The sequence below is a fragment of the Lagenorhynchus albirostris genome, chromosome 10 (assembly GCF_949774975.1).
Source record: "Lagenorhynchus albirostris chromosome 10, mLagAlb1.1, whole genome shotgun sequence".
Lineage (NCBI taxonomy): Eukaryota > Metazoa > Chordata > Mammalia > Artiodactyla > Delphinidae > Lagenorhynchus > Lagenorhynchus albirostris.
In genome coordinates this window covers 51570853-51592340 of record NC_083104.1, presented here as the reverse complement: position 1 = coordinate 51592340, position 21488 = coordinate 51570853, and the positions used below count along the sequence as shown (strand labels likewise).

At 44.0% G+C, this 21488-nt stretch overlaps 1 protein-coding gene across 1 annotated transcript in view; it reads left to right on the top strand.

The window, feature by feature from the left end:
• The window catches only part of CRTAP (cartilage associated protein), a 32034-nt gene extending 10847 nt beyond the window's left edge, over positions 1-21187 (top strand). Inside the window, exons 3-7 of the mRNA XM_060162453.1 lie at positions 2243-2414; positions 7073-7201; positions 13223-13368; positions 14516-14599; positions 21042-21187. Of these exons, the coding sequence (XP_060018436.1) occupies positions 2243-2414; positions 7073-7201; positions 13223-13368; positions 14516-14599; positions 21042-21095 (585 nt within the window). The 3' untranslated portion in view covers positions 21096-21187. The remainder of the gene's footprint in view (positions 1-2242; positions 2415-7072; positions 7202-13222; positions 13369-14515; positions 14600-21041) is intronic.
• Positions 21188-21488: the final 301 nt, after the last annotated feature.

Here is a 21488-nt window from a genome sequence, read left to right as displayed (position 1 = left end):
TCTTTTTCCATCCCCTCACTTTCAGTCTGTATGTGTCCTTAGGTCTGAAGTGGGTCTCTTATAGACAGCATATATATGGGTCTTGTTTTTGTATCCATTCAGCGAGCCTTTGTCTTTTTGATTGGAGCATTTAATCCAGTCACATTTAGGGTAATTATCAATATGTATGTTCCTATTATCATTTTCTTAATTGTTTTGGGTTTGTTTTCATAGGGCCTTTTCTTCTCTTGTGTTTCCCACTTAGAGAAGTTCCTTTAGCATTTGTTGTAGAGCTGGTTTGGTGGTGCTGAATTCTCTTAGCTTTCGCTTGTCTGTAAAACTTCTGATTTCTCCAACGAATCTGAATGAGATCCTTGCTGGGTAGAGTAATCTTGGTTGTAGGTTCTTCCCTTTCATCACTTTAAATATATCGTGTCACTCCCTTCTGGCTTGTAGAGTTTCTGCTGAGAAATCAGCTGTTAACCTTATGGGAGTTTCCTTGAATGTTATTTGTCATTTTCACTTGCTACCTTTAATAATTTTTCTTTGTCAGTTTTGTTGCTATGTGTCTTGGTGTGTTTCTCCCTGGGTTTATCCTTCCTGGGACTCTCTGCGCTTCCTGGACTTGGGTGGCTATTTCCTTTCCCATGTTAGGGAAGTTTTCGACTATAATCTCTTCAAACATTTTCTCAGGTCCTTTCTCTCTCTCTTCTCCTTCTGGGATCCCTATAATGTGAATGTTGGTGCGTTTAATGTTGTCCCAGAGGTCTCTTAGGCTGTCTTCATTTCTTTTCATTCTTTTTTCTTTATTCTGTTCTGCAGCAGTGAATTCCACCATTCTGTCTTCCAGGTCACTTATCCATTCTTCTGCCTCAGTTATTCTGCTATGGATTCCTTCTGGTGTATTTTTCATTTCAGTTATTTTATTGTTCATCTCTGTTTGTTTGTTCTTTAATTCTTCTAGGTTTTTGTTAAACATTTATGACATCTTGATCTTTGTCTCCATTCTTTTTCCAAGGTCCTGGGTCATCTTCACTATTATTATTCTGAATTCTTTTTCTGGAATGTTGCCTATCTCCACTTCATTTAATTGTTTTTCTGAGGTTTTATCTTGTTCCTTCATCTGGTACATAGCCCTCTGCCTTTTCATTTTGTCTATCTTTCTGTGAATGTGGTTTTCGCTCTGCAGGCTGCAGGATTGTAGTTCTTGCTTCTGCTGTCTGCCCTCTGGTGGATTGTGCCTGCTAGTTTTTGAATTAAATAAAATAAGTGTACCACTGTGAACAGGGTAGAAAAGTCTAGATATAGGTAAGTTACTTATTGGTTTCCTATTTATAATTAAGAGTGAGCATGGTTTCTCCAGAGCTAATGAGAGTAGAGCTTGATGATGGTCTGATTCCTTTCAGGAGGACAGATCTCTCTCCCTTCATGTCTGGACCTTCCTTGGCTTCTCTCTGCTTTCCAGAGCCTGCTTTTGGTTTGTTTGTTTGTTTGTTTTTAATTGAAGTATAGTGGATTTACAGTGTTTCAGGTGTATAGCAGAGTGATTCAATTACGCATAGAATATATATATGTGTATTATTTTTCAGATTCTTTTCTATTATAGTTATTACAAGCTATTGAATATAGTTCCCTGTGCTATGCAGTAGGTCCTTGTTGTTTACCTATTTTATATATAGTAGTGTGTATCTGTTAATCCCAAATTCCCAGTTTATCCCTCCCCTACCACTTTCCCCTTTGATAACCATAAGTTTGTTTTCCTACTTTGTGAGCCTATTTCTGGTTTGTATACAAGTTCATTTGCATCATTTTTTAGATTCCACATATAAGTGATATCATATGGTATTTGTCTTTCTCTGTCTGGCTTACTTCACTTAGTATGATAATCTCTAGGTCCATCTATGTTGCTGCAAATGGCATTATTTCACTCTTTCTATGGCTGAGTAATATTCCATCTTCTTTATCCATGCAACCTGTTGATGGACACTTAGGTTGCTTCCATGTCTTGGCTATTGTAAATAGTGCTGCTATGAACATAGGGATGCATGTATCTTTTTGAATTTAGAGTTTTCTCTGGATATATGCCCAGGAGTGGGGTTGCTGGGTCATATGGTAGCTCTAGTTTTAGTTTTTTGAGGAAACGTCATTACGGTTCTCCATAGTGGCTGTACAAATTTACATTCCCACCAACAGTGTAGGAGGATTCCCTTTTCTCCACATCCTCTCCATCATTTATTATTTGTAGACTTTCTGATGATTCCAGAGCCTGTTCATCCGAGCCGTGCGGGGGTACAATGGTGAGAACTGGAGGACGTGCATCACGGACATGGAGCTGGCTCTTCCTGACTTCTTCAAGGCCTTTTATGAGTGTCTTGCTGCCTGCGAGGGCTCCCGGGAGATCAAGGACTTCAAGGATTTCTATCTTTCCATAGCAGGTTAGTGGTGGGTTCTGTCCTTGACATAAATGGCATAGCTGCCCCTGTGGGTTCTACATGCCTTCTAGGTACTTGAGTGGCCTCTGAGGAACTTTTGAGCTTAAATAAGAAAGGGTAACTCGGGTGGCTGACACATGTACGGATCAGCCTCTGATTTGGCGGGAGCTTCTGGAGAAACAGTGAGTATGGTGTCTAGATACAGGCCAGCAGAGAAGGTCTGCCTAATCAGCCCTACTTGATTACAGATTCCCACAGGCTTTTGGAAAAATAAAACTGGGCCCCAAAGCAACTCATGCCTCACCTTAGGGAGATAACTTTGATTATGGCAGTTTTTCAGCACACATCAAGGTGAAATGAAGAGTATAATGAACCTCTAATTAGTCATCACTAAGATAACTTTTGGGAAAAAAATTTTCTGACTATAAAATAATTCATGCTTATTATAGGAAGTCTAGAAAACACAGGAAAGAATGAAGAAAATTGAGGACTTCCCTGGCAGTCCAGTGGTTAAGACTCTGTGCTTCCACTGCAGGGGTCGTGGGTTCGATCCCTGGTCGGGGAACTAAGATTCCCACATGCTTCACGGTGCAGCCAAAAAAAAAAAGAAAAAAGAAAGAAAGAAAAACAATTGAAAACACATAAATAGCCCTAGGGTTTCTCCTTAACCAGTAGTGGGCAGCAGTGCTCCAGAGAATGGGAAATGGCCAAGAGATGTCCCTAAGTGGTTTGGGAACACGGATGCTCAAACTGCACCTTGTAGGAAGGGGACCCAGGTCAGATAGGTCTGAGATTGGCCTGAGCACCGTCTGCCTCTTGGAGTTTCTGTGCCCTGTGATGGTTAATGGCTCTCAGAAACCCTGGGGTAGGAAGCTCTTTTACAGTTATTGAATCCAGGGTGGTTTTTGTTTTTGTTTTTTATTTATTAATTTATTTTTGGCTGTGTTGGGTCTTCGTTTCTGTGCGAGGGCTTTCTCCAGTTGCAGCGAGCGGGGGCCGCTCTTCATCGTGGTGTGCGGGCCTCTCACTATTGCGGCCTCTCTTGTTGTGGAGCACAGGCTCCAGACGCGCAGGCTCAGTAGTTGTGGCTCACGGGGCTAGTGGCTCTGCAGCATGTGGGATCTTCCCAGACCAGTGCTCCAACCCGTGTCCCCTGCATTGGCAGGCAGATTGTCAACCACTGCACCACCAGGGAAGCCCTGTTTTTGTTTCTGAATCACTGTTTTGCTCATGGATCTCTTTTTCCACAGAGTACCTTTATTTTTCTTAACAAAACCTTTTTATTGTGGAAAATTTCAAACATATACAAAGAATAGAAGAGTGTAAAGAAACCCCATGTCACCATGATGCAGCTTCACTATGGTCAACTCAGGGTCACCTGGGTGTCATCTAATTCCCACCCACTTACCTCTTATATTATTATTATTACTTTAAAAATATATTTATTTATTTATTTGGCTGTGCCAGGTCTTAGTTGTGGCATGTGGGATCTTCGCTGCAGCATGCGGGATTTAGTTCCCTGACTAGGGATCGAATCCGGGGCACCTGCATCAGGAGCTCGGAGTCTTAACCACTGGACCACCAGGGAAATCCCTCATGTTATTTTGAAGCAAATCCCAGATGTTGTCATCACTTCGTTTGTAATGTTTCAGTAGGTACCTCTAAAAGATAAGAACTCGTTTTTTTCAACCACTGAACCATCACACCTAAAAGAATTTTAACAACAGTTCCTTGATCTCATCATCAAATATCCAGTGTCCCAGTCATCTCAGAAATGTCATACATGTGTGTTCCTTAAATTTACAATTTGTTGGGTTTTTGTGTGTTTTCTTTTCTTTTTTTTTTTCTTTTTGGCCCCACTGTGCGACTTGTGGGATCTTAGTTACCCGACCAGGGATTGAACCCGGGTCCCCAGCAGTGAAAGTATGGAGTCCTAACCACTGCCAGGGAATTCCCAATTTATTGGTTTGAATCATGTTCAAAATAAGTTCCACACATTGCATTTGGTTATCTTCTTAAGTTTTTATTTTGAACAAAACTTTACTATTTTAACCGTGTGTAAGTGTACAGTTCGTTGGCAGTAAGGATATTCACATTGTTGTGCAGCCCTCACCACCATCCATCTCCAGAACTTTTTCATCTTCCCAAACTGAAACTCTGTACCCATTAAGCACTAACTCTCCATCTTCCTCCTTCCCAGTCCCTAGCAACCACCATTCTTCTTTCTGTGTCTATGAATTTGATTACTCTGGGTACCTCACATAAGCAGAATCATACAGGATTAGTCCTCTTATGACTGGCCTATTTCACTTAGCATAACGTCCTCAAGGTTCATCCATATTCTAGCAAATTGGTTATCTTTTATTTTTTTAATTTTTAAAAAATTATTTATTTATTTATTTTTGGCTGTGTTGGGTCTTCGTTGCTTCGTGTGGGCTTTCTCTAGTTGCAGCGAGCAGGGGCTACTCTTCGTTGTGGCACGCGGGCTTCTCTCTAGTTGTGGCGTGAGGGTTTTCCCTCTCTAGTTGTGGCACCCGGGCTCTAGAGCATCTAGTTGCAGCACACGGGCTCTCTTGTTGAGGTGCACGAGCTCAGTAGCTGTGGCTCACGGGCTTAGTTGCCCCGCAGCACGCGGGATCTTACTTCCCCGACCAGGGATCAAACCCGCGTCCCCTGCATCGGAAGGCGGATTTTTTACCATTGGACCACCAGGGAAGTGGTGACACTAAGTTTTAAACATTTGGTTGAGGTGCTTTCCAGTTTCTCCACAATATAATTACTGTTTTTCCTTTTTAAATTAATAATTTGTGGACAGGTGCTTCGAGACTAGGACAACTTGCTGTCCATCAGACTCTGCCCCCCTCCCCACCCTACCCCCACTGATTTAGCACACTGTTGAGAATTCTTGCCTGAAGCATTTTTTTCTATAAAGGTTGTGTGAATATAAAACTACTTTCCCTAGGGATTTCCCTGGTGGTCCGGTGGTTAAGACTTCGCACTTCCACTGCACTGGGCAGGGGTTTGATCCCTGATTGGGGAACTAAGATCCCACATGCTGTGCAATGCGGGCAAAAAAAAAAAAAAAGAAAAAGAAAAAGAAAAAAAAAACTACTTTCCCTTTATTTATTTATTTATTTATTTTGCGGTACACGGGCCTCTCACTGTTGTGGCCTCTCCCGTTGGGGAGCACAGGCTCCGGACGCGCAGGCTCAGCGGCCATGGCTTACGGGCCCAGCCGCTCTGCGGCATGTGGGATCTTCCCGGACCGGCACCGTGTCCCCTGTATCGACAGGCGGACTCTCAACCACTGCGCCACCAGGGAAGCCCAACTTTCCCTTTATTTTTGTGTCTGCTTCTTTCATACAGAATAGGTACCATACGTTAAACACTATTCTATGTTATGCTTTTTCCACTTAACAATATATCCTAACTAGTGTGTAGAGATTGTGTCATTCTTTTTATTACTGCCAAGTGCTCCACTGAGGGTTGGGGGAGTGATGTACTCCAGTTTATTCAACTATCTGATAGCTATTTGGGCTGTTCCAATCTTTTGCTATTACATCTAATACTGCAATGGGGAATTTTAGTGGGTTGTTGTTGTTTGCTAAGTATGGAAGTGTGTTTGCAAAGTCAACATCAGTGGGATTGATAGTTCAGAGTAAAGGTTTACATAAATTATTTGGTATTTTAAGGTACCATTTTGCATTCCTACCAGTAACGTAAGAGAGTGCCTGTTCCTACAGTCTTGCTGGCAAAATGTGTATCATCCTGCTGGAGTCTTTTGCTTCTGGCTGAATGAAAGGAGAAAAGGGAGGGGCCAAGGGGCACCTGGAAGGTTGTTAGGGACCAGCCCCAGAAGTAGTATTCATCAGCTGTTACTGTCCACATTTCATGGCTCACTTAGTCACATGGCCCCAACCTAACTGCAAAGGAGGCTGGGAAATGTAGTCTTTGACATCTTTCTATGTGACTGTATTTAGGTATTTTTTAAATTTTATTTTATTTTATTTATTTATTTGGCTGCACCAGGTCTTAGTTGCGGCACTTGGGATCTTTAGTTGTGGCATGAGAACTCTTAGTTGCGGCATGCATATGGGATCTAGTTCCCTGACAAGGGATCGAACCTGTGTCCCCTGCAGTGGAAGCGCAGAGTCCTAACCACTGGACCGCCAGGGAATCACCGAGAATATGTGTATTTTAATCTTTGATAAATTTTACCAAATTGTACTCCAAAACATTTGTTCGTATTTTGCTCCTACCAACAGAACATGAGAGCGTGAGTCTCACTATTCTCTTCCTATCACTGGACATCATCAAATTTTAAACATTTTGCCAATGTAATAGCTTACATTATTTTAGGTAGAATTGTATTTCTTAATTTCAAATGTGGTTAAGATCTTTTCACAGTGTTTATTAGCCCTTTTTATAATTTCTATTAACATCCTTTTGGCTATTTTTATAGTGGACATTCGTCTTTTTCTTATTGATTTAGGAAACTTTGTGCGTGAAAGATTTTAGCCCTTTATCATAAGTGTTGTGAATATTTTACTTTTATCATTTTCTCATTTATCATTTTTACCTTGATCTTTTGGGGCAGTGGGGCAGAAGCGGCATTAAGAAAATAATGGATACACTGCCTGAAAATTTGTGTGTTCTTTCAGATCATTATGTGGAAGTTCTGGAATGCAAAATACAGTGTGAAGAGAACCTCACCCCAGTCATAGGAGGATATCCAGTCGAGAAATTTGTGGCTACCATGTACCATTATTTGCAGTTTGCTTATTATAAATGTAAGTAATCATCTTCTAGGAGATCTGAGCAAGGTACTAAGACTTAGCTTCCACATCTGCAGAGAGTACTAACCTCCTAAGATTGTAGTGAGGATTAAATGGGTTGATAGACGTGGAATGCTTAGGAAATTCACACACTGGCACATGGCAAACTCTATGTAACCGTTTTTTTGGTTGTTGTTGTTTTGGCCACTCTGCGTGGCATGCGTGATCTTAGTTCCCCGACCAGGGATCAAATCCATGCCCCCTTGCAGTGGAGGCGCAGAGTACTAACCAATGGACCGCCAGGCAAGTCCCTTTTTTCTTTTCTTTTTTTAAAAAATATCATTATTTCCCTTCTTCCACATCATTGGCTTTACTTTTCAGACTCTTAGAAGGTCATTGCAGTTGGTCCTGCCTTGGCCTGAAATTGGAGCTTATCAATCAGAACCTTCCAAGTGGACAAAGGGGACACATGGGAGAAAGAAAGGAACTTGGAGTTCAGACTTCAGAGCCTGAATCTCCTGGCTTTCCCCCCTCTCTCTGTAGCCAAGATTGCTGGGTGCCACTCGCGTGAGCAGCGTGTACCTTGGCAGTTCGGTGACAAGCACGGGAAGTCACTAGGGTCATTTGCAGCAGCGACAACTCTACCCTCCTGATGAAATGTCTGGGTCTGCTGGCAGGTGTCTGGCTAGCTTCCCCAAGGCTGCCCTTCAAACTCAGGGGCGGCTGGTCTTGGGGACTCAGGGATGTCCTGGAGGAGTGCCAGGTGACCTTGTCTTCCACAGCCCCCCTTCCCCGCTGTGTCCATCCTGTTCTTCGTTGGGTTCCCTCTGCCTCAGCAGCCACCTAACCTGCCTACCTTTTAATCCCATCTCATCTCTTCTCCAGGACACACTGAAAGCCTTGCCTGCTGAAGGTTAAAAAAGGGAAAAAAAGAAAAGAAAAATATTTTCCTTCTCTCCCTCTCTCTCTTTTTAGTTTTTAAATTAAAAATATTTAAACTTTTGCCGTTAATCAAGATGGCTTCTTTGTTCCTGGAAAGTCTCGGATACTGACATTTATACCATGTTTTTCTGAGGAAGGTAACTGGCCTCTCTCAGCAGTGAACCTGATCTTAGAGCGGCCTGAACCTCATCTAAGGATGCAATGAAATGTACTGAAATGTGCCTTGGTTGGGACATTTCTGAGATCCAGAGGAGGTTGAGGTGTGTTTTTAACAGGTGTCCTTCCCAGAAGTCCCCTTTCATGGAGGGAAGGATAAGATTTTATTTGCTACTGTCACCCCAGCGTGAGCTGTCTGGTAAAGGATTATTTAGCATAGAGGACAAGAGTCTAGTTTTATATAATGTGTGAACATGCTTTCCTATGAGGCAGCACTGAGCTCACAGCATGATGCCAGCAAATATTTATGGACCACATTCTGGTGTGGAGGGGACAGTTTTCCACTAGGCAGTGTCTTTGCTTATGAAGAGCCCTCTTTTCTAATATAAATAGCTGATTTAATGTAAGTGCTTTTTTTCAAAAAGGCTTATAAGAGAAGCTTATTGCAGTGAACCAAACATCGCAGAGATGTACAGAGAAACATCAAAAGCAAACAACCCGGGCTTCCCTGGTGGCGCAGTGGTTGGGAGTCCGCCTGCTGATGCAGGGGACGCGGGTACGTGCCCCGGTCCGGGAGGATCCCGCGTGCCGTGGAGTGGCTGGGCCCGTGGGCCGTGGCCGCTGGGCCTGCGCGTCCGGAGCCTGTGCTCCGCAGCGGGAGAGGCCGCTGCGGTGAGAGGCCCGCGTACCGCAAAAAAAAAGCCAACAGCCCATCTCCATCCCCCTCCCTGCTCTCCCCCAACCCCAGTGTTAACTGTTGGCTTATATTCAGCCACACTTGAAAGGACCCTTTTTTAATGAGAATTATGAAAAAATTATGTACATGTTTTATTTAACTTCTGGAAATTTCAAAACATATATTGGGGGCTTCCCTGGTGGCGTCGTGGTTAAGAATCTGCCTGCCAATGCAGGGGACATGGGTTCAAGCCCTGGTCTGGGAAGATCCCCGGAGCAGCTAAGCCTGGGCACCACAACTACTCAGCCTGCGCTCTAGAGCCCACGAGCCACGACTACAGAACCCGCGTGCCACAACTACTGAAGCCCACGTGCCTAGAGCCCGTGCTCTGCAACAAGAGAAGCCACTGCAATGATGAGCCTGCGCACCTCAACGAAAAGTAGCCTCCGGTTGACCACAAGTAGAAAAAAGCATGTGTGCAGCAGCGAAGATCCAACACAGCCAAAAAAAAAAAAAAGAAAAAAGAAAAACCAAGGTAATTAATAAAAACAACAACATATGTTGGAGAGGTTGGTATAATGATCTCTAGGGTGCCCATCACCCAGTTTCAACTTTTATCAACACATTGCTGATCTTGGATTCAGTTTACAGATGTTCTGTTGGAAGAAAATATAGCCCGTGTTTTTCTTTCATCTTCATGAGAAGCTGTGCTGACACTTCACTAAACTACCCCGTGAATGGACATTGAAACATGGATCTTCCAGCCACTAAGTAGGCTTGGTTCAGTGGGAACACGCGAGGACACTGGAGTTTAGAGGTGTTCCGGACACTTCCAGGCCCTGGAAGCTCACTGGTCAATCCTCTGAAATCCTGACTAACTCTAAAAACCAACCAGAATATCAGAAAATGTGGCAAAGACATAATGGATAAAACACCAAAATTTTCAGCTTTTCTTGCTGCTCCCCAAGAAATCTTTGCTTTCTGGATTACAGGTAAATAGTGTGAGTAAAATTTACATCTTGAAATTGGCCTCTTGAATCCTCTTGGCCCTGTTTTGAATTCTTTTTCAATCACCTACCCCAGGACGTTTCTTGAGGACAGGTGTCATTTCCAACCCCACAGGCCTTGTGACTAGGAAGTGCCCATCAGCAGTGGTTTTAAAGTTGTTGTTATGGGAAACGGCCACAAGGCGGCAGCATTTCTTCATGCCTAACTTGGATACTTGGGTAACCGGAACCTTAGGAAAATCATGTTCCTGGGTTGTCAAGGAGGGTGTAATGTGCCAGAAGAAAGGCCCAAGGGCTTGTGTCTCATTCCTTCTTCCCCCTTACCCTTCACCCCACAGAGAAATCGCAACCCCAGCAACACCGCTGCACTGAGGGCGCTGTCGTCCCTGGGTGGGGCGATTCTAAGGAAGGAGGATGGAGGTGGGAACCCCACCACCAGGAGACGTGGAGACCAGGTGACTTTTCAGAGCTTCTCCAGACCAGAGGTCCACCCTTTCTTGGGTGCACTAGGCTTGGCTTAGCTTTGGAAGGGCTCACCTGGATCTGGAGATGGCAGTCTCATCCAGAGGGGACCCGGCACTACAGGTCCAAGGGGAGCTCGTTTGATGGCATATCCTCCCCAGCTCCCTCAGCCCCACGAGAGTGCAGCCTTGGGACCCAAGCCTCCTTAGGCTTCAGGGATGTGACCCCAGCCCCAGTTACCAAGCCCTGAGGGAAATACGGCAGGTACTACTTTTTTTTAATTGAATTTTTCTTTTATATGGACTATAGTTGATTTACAATGTTGTGTTTGTTTTAGGTGTACAGCAGCTTGATTCAGTTATACAAACATATAGAGCTATTCTTTTTTGGATCTTTTTCCCACATAGGTTATTACAGAGTGTTAAGTAGAGTTCCCCGTGCTACACAGTAGGTCCTTCTTGATTATCTATTTTATATATATGAGGGTGTATCTGTTCATCACAACTTTCTAATTCATCTCTACCCCCCCCTAATTTCCCCTTTGGGAATCATAAGTTTGTTTTCTAAGTCTGTGAGTGTCTTTCTGTTTTATAAATTAGTTCATTTGTATCAATTTTTAGATTCCAACTGTAAGTGATATCATATGATATTTGTCTTTTTCAGTCTGACTCACTTCACTTGGTATGATCATCTCTAGGTCCATCCATGTTGCTGCCAATGGCATCATTTCATTCTTTTTTATGGCTGAGTGATATTCCATTGTATAAACGCACCACATCTTCCTTTTCCGTTTGTCTGTTGATGGACATTGTGGTGGCTTCCATGTCTTGGCTGTTGTAAATAGTGGTGCAGTGAACGTTGGGGTTCCTGGGTCTTTTCGAATTCTGGTTTTCTCCAGATATACACACAGGAGTGGGATGGCCGGATCATATGCTAGCTCTGTTTTTAGTTTTTTAAGGAACCTCCACACCGTTCACTGTAGTGGCTGTTCCCAATTTATAATCCCACCAACAGCATAGGAGGGTTCCCTTTTCTCCACGCCGTCTCCACATTTATTGTTTGTAGATGTTTCGATGATAGCCATTCTGAATGGTGCGAGGTGATACCTCGTTGTAGTTCTGATTTGCATTTCTCTAATAATAATGATGTGGAGCATCTTTTTAAAAAATATTTATTTTATTTTTGGCTGTGTTGGATCTTAGTTGCAGCATGCGGGCTCTTTGTTGCGGTGTGTGGGCTTCTCCCTAGTTGTGGCAGTGTGGGCTCCAGAGTGTGTGGGCTCTGTAGTTGTGGCTCAGGGGCTTAGTTGCCCCGCGGCATGTGGGATCTTAGTTCTCCGACCGGGGATTGAACCTGCGTCCCCTTAATTGGAAGGCAGATTCTTTTTTTAAAAATAAATTTATTTATTTATTTTAAATTTTTGTCTGCGTTGGGTCTTCGTTGCTGCGCATGGGCTTTCTCTACTTGTGGCGAGCGGGGGCTACTCTTCGTTGTGGTGTGCGGCCTTCTCATTGCAGTGGCTTCTCTTGTTGCAGAGCACGGGCTCTAGGCACGCGGGCTTCAGCAGTTGTGGCTCGGGGGCTGTAGAGTGCAGGCTCGGTAGTTGTGGCACATGGGCTTAGTTGCTCTGCAGCATGTGAGATCTTCCCAGACCAGGGCTCGAACCCGTGTCCCCTGCATTGGCAGGCAGATTCTTAACCACTGCACCACCAGGGAAGTCCTGGAAGGTGGATTCTTAACCACTGGGCCAACAGGGAAGTCCCAGCGTTGTGGAGCATCTTTTCCAGTGCTTCTTTTTTATTTTTAAAAACAGTGTGAGTGAAATTTATCTCTTGACATTGGTTTCTTGAAAGTCTGCCTTGTTTTGAAATCTTTTTCAATCACCCCAGGACATTTCTTGAGGACGGGTGTCATTTCCAACCCCACAGGCCTTGTGACTCGGAAGTGCCCATACACAGCGGTTTTAAAGTTGTTGTTATGGGAAACTGCCACAAGGCGGCAGCATTTCTTCATGCCCAACTTGGATACTCGGGCAGTCAGAGCCTTAGGAAAGTGGTGTTCCTGGGTTGTCAAGGAGGGTGTAATGTGCCAGAAGAAAGGCCCAAGAGCTTGTGTCTCGTTCCTTCTTCCCCCTTACCCTTCACCCCACGGAGGAATCGTAGCCCCAGCAACACCGCTGCACTGAGGGCGCTGTCATCCCTGGGTGGGGCGATTCTAAGGAAGGAGGATGGAGGTGGGAACCTCCCCACCAGGAGACGTGGAGACCAGGTGACTTTTCAAAACTCTTCCAGCCCAGAGGGTGGACCCTTTTTTGGGTGAACTAGGCTTGGTTTAGCATTTGAAGGGCCTGCCTGGATCTGGAGATTATGGGTCCCATCCAGAGGGGACCAGGCGCTGCAGGTCCAAGGAGGGCTCACTTGCTGGTATATTCTCCCCAGCTCCCTCAGCTTCAGGACAGTCCAGCCTTGGGACCCAAGCCTGCTTAGGTTCCAGGGCTGTGACACCAGCCCAGGCCTCCAAGGCCTGAGGGGAATATAGTAGGCATTTCTGCATAGGTCTCTGCCTAAAGAGGAACTTCTTCTGTTTTCCAAACTGGCCTCCACGTTCCCATGGATACCCTATCTGTGACCTTTTCACCCGGGGAAGATTTCTTTTGTCTTTGCAGGTATTCCGAAGGAGGGTCTGTGAAGAAGGGGCTTGTTGGTGATCTTTCTCTTTTTGAAGGTGTTATTCAATGGAGGGTGGGTCGGGAGAGGTTGGCTGATTTCCTGTTTTTGTTTCCTTTGCCTTCAGTGAACGACTTGAAGAACGCAGCCCCCTGTGCAGTCAGCTACCTGCTCTTTGACCAGGACGATAAGGTCATGCAGCAGAACCTGGTGTATTATCAGTACCACAGGGACAAGTGGGGGCTCTTGGAGGAGCATTTCCAGCCCAGACCAGTACGTGCCAGTGCACCAGGCATCACGTTTCCTGTTCTCTTCTTTATCCCACTTTTAGGAAGCAGCTTTGCATCTTAAGAGACGGGTTATTTCAGAAATGAAGGGAAACTCAGTTTTTTTTGTAGCTTTTTTATCTTTTAACATTTTACATCTTTGTTCTCATTTCTAAATCAGTAAGCACTCTACAAATTTTAAACATTACAGAAATGATTCACTTAGGAATTGAGACTGCTTCTTTTTTTTTTTTTTTTTTTTTGCGGTACGCGGGCCTCTCTCTGCTGTGCCCTCTCCGCTGCGGAGCACAGGCTCCGGACGCGCAGGCTCAGCGGCCACGGCTCACGGGCCCAGCCGCTCCGCGGCATGTGGGATCTTCCCGGACCGGGGCACGAACCCGTGTCCCCTGCATCGGCAGGCGGACTCTCAACCACTGCGCCACCAGGGAAGCCCGAGACTGCTTCTTAATCCCATATTTTCTCTTTCTCATCCTGCCCTATAGCTATGCATTTACTGTATACGCAGCATGTAACTATTAAGTTTTACAAAAATGGGATCTTACCTACTGTTTTGCAACTTGCTTTGTCTTTCTAACAATTTCATCATGAACACTTCCCATGTCGCACCCATACCACCTACTTTTTTTTTTTTTTTAACAGCTCCGTGGCAGGCTTGTTTATGGATGAATCATCATTTAATTCCCTTGATGGGTGCACTCAGCTTTGCATGTGTTCAGGGAAACCTATGGATTATATATCACTTTCAGAAGATCTTTTCTAATTTGCCCTTAACTTGTATTTTCATTGAGATTTGTGCATGCTCTCCTGGTTTGCCATACATACATCTTCCTTCAACTTCACTGTCCAGCCAACACACACACACACACACACTTTCTCTTTCATTCACTCAGGATTGGCCACTCTTTTTTTCAAATTGAGATATAATTCATATACTGTCAAATTCATGCTTTGCAAGTGCACAATTCAGTGGTCTTATTATAGTCACAGAGCTGTGCGACCGTTACCACTATTTAATTTTAAACATTTTCATCACTCCCCAAAGAAAGCTCATACCCTTCCCCCGCCTGCCACCAGCCCAGTTCTCCCCTTAAAAGGTTGGTCATATAAACTGTTCTCTGTTTGTGTCTGAACAGGAAGCCGTTCAGTTCTTCAACGTGACGACACTCCAGAAAGAGCTGCATGACTTTGCTAAGGAAAACATAATGGATGATGATGAGGTAAGTTTTCCTGTTTAGCACACGTCTGGCTAAGAGAAAATATTACTCACAGCTTTGTTAAAAATCATTGGAAGGCCGAGTCGCCCCCGAAATGAGAAACAGAAGGGGCCTTGGGAAACAGAGTTTCTGTGGGCGTTTTTATGTGTCAGAGCACTGGCCTGGGCAAGAAGGGTTTTCTAGGAAACCCAGGCTGAAGCACCACGTTTCCTGACAGAGTACAGAGCCATCCTCCAGGAACCCATCACAGGAGCCGTCCGAGCGTCTTTTTTTTTTCTCTTTTCCTGCACCGTGTGGCATCAAGCATCATTTTTTAACATTATAAAAACACACTGAATTTTAGCACTCTGAAGACACTGGGAAGCCCACATCCCAATTTTTCTGTCCGTTTGTTTGTTTTGATTTCTGTAAATTAGGCATTTTATCCTTCTCTGGGGTTGCTTGAAATTCCTGATTAAGTCTTACTTAGCTGACTTCTTTATCGACGGCGGAGACTGCCGGTTATGGAGCCGTCATTCTGTGGTGGGGCAGCCTAGTCACAGAAAAGCCATCATTAGGGGTAGCGTTTAGAGAGATGCGTTTGGAACAAACCACCAAACTCTTTCTAAGACAGCTGTGGACTTGCCAGCCATCGGAGCTGGGAGAGAGCTGCGGGTTTGTTCTCGTCTGACCCCTCACTTTACAGCTGAGGAGCTTGGACAGGAAGGTTCCGGGAGCTGCTAGGCCAGACCCGGGAGCCCTGAGCCTCCATGTCTGCTCTTTCCACTGCCCCAGTTTTCAGTGAAGCACCTGTAAATAAGACATCATTGTGGAATCTGTTTTCTGTGCATGAATTTGCATGAGATGGATCGACCACTAGCATGCATTTAGCTCCCCTGAGCCTCAGTACTTCGTCTGTAAAATGGAGCTAATAACATTGACCTCACAGGGTTGGAAGAATGAAATACCACTTTGCACATCGAAGTGCTTTACAGACTAGGAAGTGACCCATGTGCCATATGTCTTGGCTTGGGTTCTCTTGAAGCAGAGCCTGTGATATGACTACAAGAATGCTGACCAGGAAGGAATGCTGACCAGACACAAACAAGGTTGACCGCTATGGTTTGTAAAGTGGAGAAAAATATATTTATTTATTTATTTATTGGCTGCACAGCACGGCATGCGGGATCTTAGTTCCCTGACCAGGGATCGAACCCACGTCCCAGGCAGTGGAAGCATGGAGTCTTAACCACTGGACCGCCAGGGAATTCCTGAGAAAAAAGTATTTAGGAAAAATGGGACAGTAGAGTTCCTGATTATCTAGAGGCAAGCTACTATTGATATTTTGGTATTTATGTCTCCAGTTTTTTCTAGATATTTCCAATATATATTCACTATAAACTTGACTGTAATTATATATCATGGCTTTTCCATTGTAACACTGTAGTTTGAGCAATTTCCCTGGTTATGTTTTTCTAGAACAGTTTGATTGAGGTATTATTCACATATTGTACAATTCTCCTTTCTAAAGTATACAATTCAGTGGGGTTTTTTAGTATATTCATAAAGTTATGCATTCAAATTTGAGAACATTTTCATCACCCAAATGAAAGCCCAGGGACTTCCCCGGCAGTCTCGTGGTTAGAACTCTGCGCTCTCACTGCCGAGGGCCGGGGTTCCGTCCCTGGTCGGGGAACTAAGATCCTGCGAGCTGCACAGTGCAGCCAAAAAAAAAAAAACAAAACCAAACGAAAGCCCAAACCTATTAGTAGTCACTTTCCATTCCTTCCCCTCTGCCCACCCCGACCCTTTCCCCCAGCCCCTGGCAACCACTGACCTACTTTCTGTCTCTGGATTTACCTGTTCTGGATGTTTCATGTGAAAGGAATCATGGTTTTTGGTCTTTGTGACTAGTTTCTTTCACTGAGCGTGATGTTTTCCAGGTTTAGCCATGTTGTAACGTGCATCACGTTACATGTAAAAAGTCCTTCTCATTGCTGAATAATATTCTACTGTATGGATATACCACCTGTTGTTTATTCCTTGGTTGATGGACATTTGGGTTGTTTCCACTTTTTGGCTACTTTGAATAATGATACTATGGACGTTTGGGTACAAATTTTTGTTTGGGCAAAAATTTTCAATTCTCTTATACCTAGGAGTATATATTTAGGAGTAGAATTTCTGGGTCCTATTACTCTATATTTAACTTGTTAAAGAGCTGCCAGACTGTTTTCCAAACTGGCTGAATCATTTTACAGTCCCACCAGCAATGTATGAGAGTTCTAATCTGTTACATCTTCCTCAACACTTATAGTGTCTGTCTTTCTTTGGGGGTGTGTGTGTGTCTGTCTTTTTTATTATAGCCATCCTAGTGGGTGTGAAGTGGTACCTAATTATGGTTTTGACTTGCATTTCCCTATTGACTAATGGTGTTGAGCATCTTTTCACATGGCTATTAGCCATTTGTATATCTTCTTTGGAGAAATGTTGATTCTATTCAAGTCCTTTGCCCATTTTTAAATTGGGTTGCTTGTCTTTTCATTGTTGAGTTGTAAGAGTTCTTTATATATTATGGTTATAAGTCCCCTGTCAGATATATGAATTCTAAAAATTTTTCCCCCAATCTGTGCATTATCTTTTCACTTTGTTAACGGTGTCTTGAAGCTCAAAACTTTTAAAATTTGATGAAATCCAACTTATCTATTTTTTCTTTTGTTGCTTGTGTTTTTGCTGTCATATCAAAGAAAATATTGTCTAATCCAAGATCACTAAAATTTACTGTTTTTTCTAAGGTTTTTATAGTGTTATACACTTACATTTAGGTCTACAATCTTTTTTTTTGTTAATTTAACATATGATGTAAGGTAGTGGTCCAATTTCATTCTTTTGTGTGTGGAAATACTGTTGTCCAGCATCATTCGTTGAAAAGACTTTCTTTCCCTATTCAGTTGTCTGGGTACCCTTATAAGAAATCAATTGACCTTAAATGTGAAGGTTTATCTCTGGACTCTCAATTCTATTCCATTGATCTAGATTTCTATCCTTATGCCAGTACTGCATTGTCTTGAATACTGTAGCTTTGTACTACATTTTGAGATTGGGAAGTGTGAGTCTTCCAACTTCTTTCTTCTTCTTCTAGATTGTTTTGGCTATTCTGGGCCCCTTGCCTTTCCATATGAAATATGGGATCAACTTGCCAAATTCTGCAAAAGGCAGCTGGGATTTTTATAGGAATTGTGCTGAATCTGAAGATTGACTGACATCTCAACAATATTAACTATTCCAATCCATGAATATGGGATACCTTTCTACTTATTTAGGTCTTCTTTAATTTCCTTCAATAATATTTTCCCAAGTTTTGTTATTCTTGGTGCTATTGGAAATGGAATTGTTTTTCTTATTTTGATTTTCTAGTTGTGCGTTGCTGGTGTGTAGAAATACAGCTGATTTTTGTATGTTGATACTGTAATCTCGCAAACTTATTGAACTTGTTTATCAGTTCTAAACTTTTTTTTGATGTGTATGGATTCCTAAGGAGTCTCTGTATACAAGATCATGTTATCTGTGAATAGACATGGTTTTATTTCTTTTCCAGTCTGGATGTCTTTTGTTTATTTTTCTGGCTAAAACCTCTAGTACAATGTTGAATAGAAATGGAGAGAGTGGAAATCCTTGTCTTGTTCCTAATCTTAGAAGGAAAGCCTTCTGTTTCAGCATTAAGTACATTCTTAGCTGTGGTAGGGCCCTTTATCAGGTTGAGGAAGTTCCTCTTCTATTCCTAGTTAGTTGAATGTTTTTTATCGTTTGACAAACGAGGAATGTTTTCAAATGTTTTGGTGTTGAATTTTGCCAAATGTTTTTTCTGAACCTGTTGAGATGATTTTGTGGTTTTTGTTAATCTTGTTAGTTAATGTTCATTATAAAGACAATTTTTTTTTTTTGCGGTACACGGGCCTCTCACTGCCGTGGCCTCTCCCGTTGCGGAGCACAGGCTCCGGACACGTAGGCTCAGTGGCCATGGCTCACGGGCCCAGCTGCTCCGCGGCATGTGGGATCTTCCCGGACCGAGGCACGAACCCGTGTCCCCTGCATCGGCAGGCAGACTCTCAACCACTGTGCCACCAGGGAAGCCCTAAAGACAATTTTTTAATGACTAATATTCCATGGTGTGGATTTTTTAAGTAAAGCGCTTTTTATACGCGTTTCGGTTGCTTCCCACTTTTTGCTTTTATCAATAACACAGCAGTTACTAAATCTTTTACCTCTTCTCTGATCATTTCCTTAGGATAAATTCCCAGAGGTGGAATTCCTGGCTATGAACCCTTTGAAGACTTTTAACATACAAGAACAATGCATTTAGAAAAAAAAATCATAAATATTAGAACAAGAAGAGACCCTTTATGAGATTCAGTAAAGCTGTCTCATGCCACAGATGAGGAAACAAACTCAAGAAAGGTAGAGTGACTTACTCAAAGTCACACGGCTGCTTAGTAATCATCTAGTGAATAGACCAGGCTTATTCCAGGCTTTAAAATTCCTAGGATTCTTAGACTTGGACCTGTCAAGATAACAGGACTCCATTGAAGTTCCCAGAGTAGTTAGGTTATTAATCAAAGCTTTAGAATTATAAAAGAATTTCTAAAGAATGAGCTACTTTTAAAATTATATATCAAATTATGGCAAGTAATAATTTGAAATAAACTGTAACCAACACAATAAAGTTCTTAGTTAATCCTTAAAAATTTCCAAAGGACAAAATGCTACTTCGAAACAAAGTGTCAATATAGTCTCCTGATATTTGTGGTATTCTTCTTTATATCTTTCTGGGCTTGAAATATGTGTAAGAACTCCTGAGAGTTTGCACACTGGTTAAAAATTTTGCAGAGGCCCTGTTACAGTTTCAGAACGTTTATAAAGCAAGCTGAAATAGATGCTCTTGGGTAGGAAAGGAGGTGAGGGGCAGGGGAAGGAGCTACGCACGCATGTGGTCTCACCTGCAGTCAGGTTATCCTGATCCTGCGGGGAGCTCCAGGGCATGCATTGTATCACAGAGCTCCTTCTGCCTTTTGTCATCCCCTTTCTCAGTCCCTCACTAGTTGTTGGCAGCCCGGAGGGGGTGGTGTATAAGCTCCCTGGCAGGGCTGCTCATTTTGGCCAAGATCAGTCATGCAGAGAAGGGATAGGTATAAGCCATTAGCAACGACACTCCCAGCAGCTGGCGGATGGGTGCCTGGAAAATATCGATAGATCTGAGCGCGACACCAGTGACCTTATAGGAGGATGTGTTTCTTTCATCTCTATTGCCGGGGTCACTTAGTAGTGAGCTAAAAGCAAACAATACTATCATCCCCACCTCACAGTAGCCCCACAGCAGGAAACAGTAACCCTGGGAACAGATGTCATGGCCACATATATATAATCCTCTGCAATACCCTGTTTTCCTTTCGGGGTCCAGAAAGCAACTGAAGAATGTTGTTTATTCAAGCAGCGGTCTTCCACTCCCATCACTTGAGTTCCTAATTGCAGGCATGATGTGTAGAAGCATTTGTTAAAAATAATAAGATCCCTTTTGTGTCTCATGTACTTGATAGATTTTCTAACTATTCTCAAATGCTGAGAGATCTTATGACTCTGTCTGTGTTAAAATATCAAAAGGAGCGAATTGGCTCTTGGCCTGGGAGGGAGGCCTCCGTGAGGGGGGCCAGGCTTTAGCAGGGGGTGGTCACCATCGGTGGGGCTGCCTGTACTGACCTCAGGGGAAGGGGCTTGGCCTTCTTGGTGATTCACTCATTCTCTGCAGTAAAGGGAATGGGTGTCATCAGCTGGTGGGTCAGGTGTGTCATGGGAGTGGAATCAACGCGGAGAAGGAAATCAGAAAGTATGCTGGGCTGTTTCAGGTAGAGGCTTAAGGCTCATTGCAAAAGGAGGGAGCAGGTGGGCTCCTGTACTACCCAAGCATCTCTTGTTTGAGTGGCCTGATTGCTTCAGTTGCACCAGCAGTAACACGCCTACACGCAGTCAGCCATCCGCTAGCAGGGTTACTGAGACCTGTGTGTACCAGTTTCTGCAGAAGAAGGTCCTGGTCCTTGAAAAGCTCGTGGTCTGGTATCAAGGCAGAAAGGGAACAGACAGAAAGTCTTCCTGTGGGGTAACTGCTAATGGGAGGGGAGTAGGGCTGGGGGAGGGATGCACAGAAGAAGGGCACTAAACAGGGTCTTTCAGAAGGGGCTGGACTGCTCAGTTCACACAGGCTATCTGGGGGTCTTGGAGCACTTGACTCCAAGTTCACATGGTGTGGAAGCCGGGTCCCTCCCAGGGAGAAGTCAGATCCTTTGGGCTCGAGGGAAGAAAGGCTGCTCCAGCCTAGGGGTGGCTGGCAATTGCCTCTTGGAAACAGTCTCTGCTCACCAGCACTTTGAAGGTCAGGTACCTGCTTAACAGGGTGTCTTATTGTCTCTTACAGGGAGAGGTTGTGGAGTACGTGGATGACCTCTTGGAGCTGGAGGAGACCAGATAGCCCCCAGCAGCCAGAGAGACCTCCTCTCGATGTTCAGGAAACACAGATTCTTTGTCTTCCTTTTCCCAATAGTACAAGTTGTTGATACCTCAGAGCCTTCTCTTTACTCTGTGAAGTGAAAGGGAAGCCCCCATCTCTCACTACAGCTAACCAGGGCTGAGCCTGGTTTCCACGTGTCCACACCTGCCCCCCCTTCACACCTGCCCCTGCTCTTCACACCTGCCCCCCATCTTCACACCTGCCCCCTTCACACCTGCCTCCCCATCTTCACATCTGCCCCTTCACACCTGCCTCCCCAGCTTCACACCTGCCCCCCCACACTTGCCCCCATCTTCACACCTGCCCCCCTTCACACCTGCCTCCACATCTTCACAGCTGCCCCCATCTTCACAC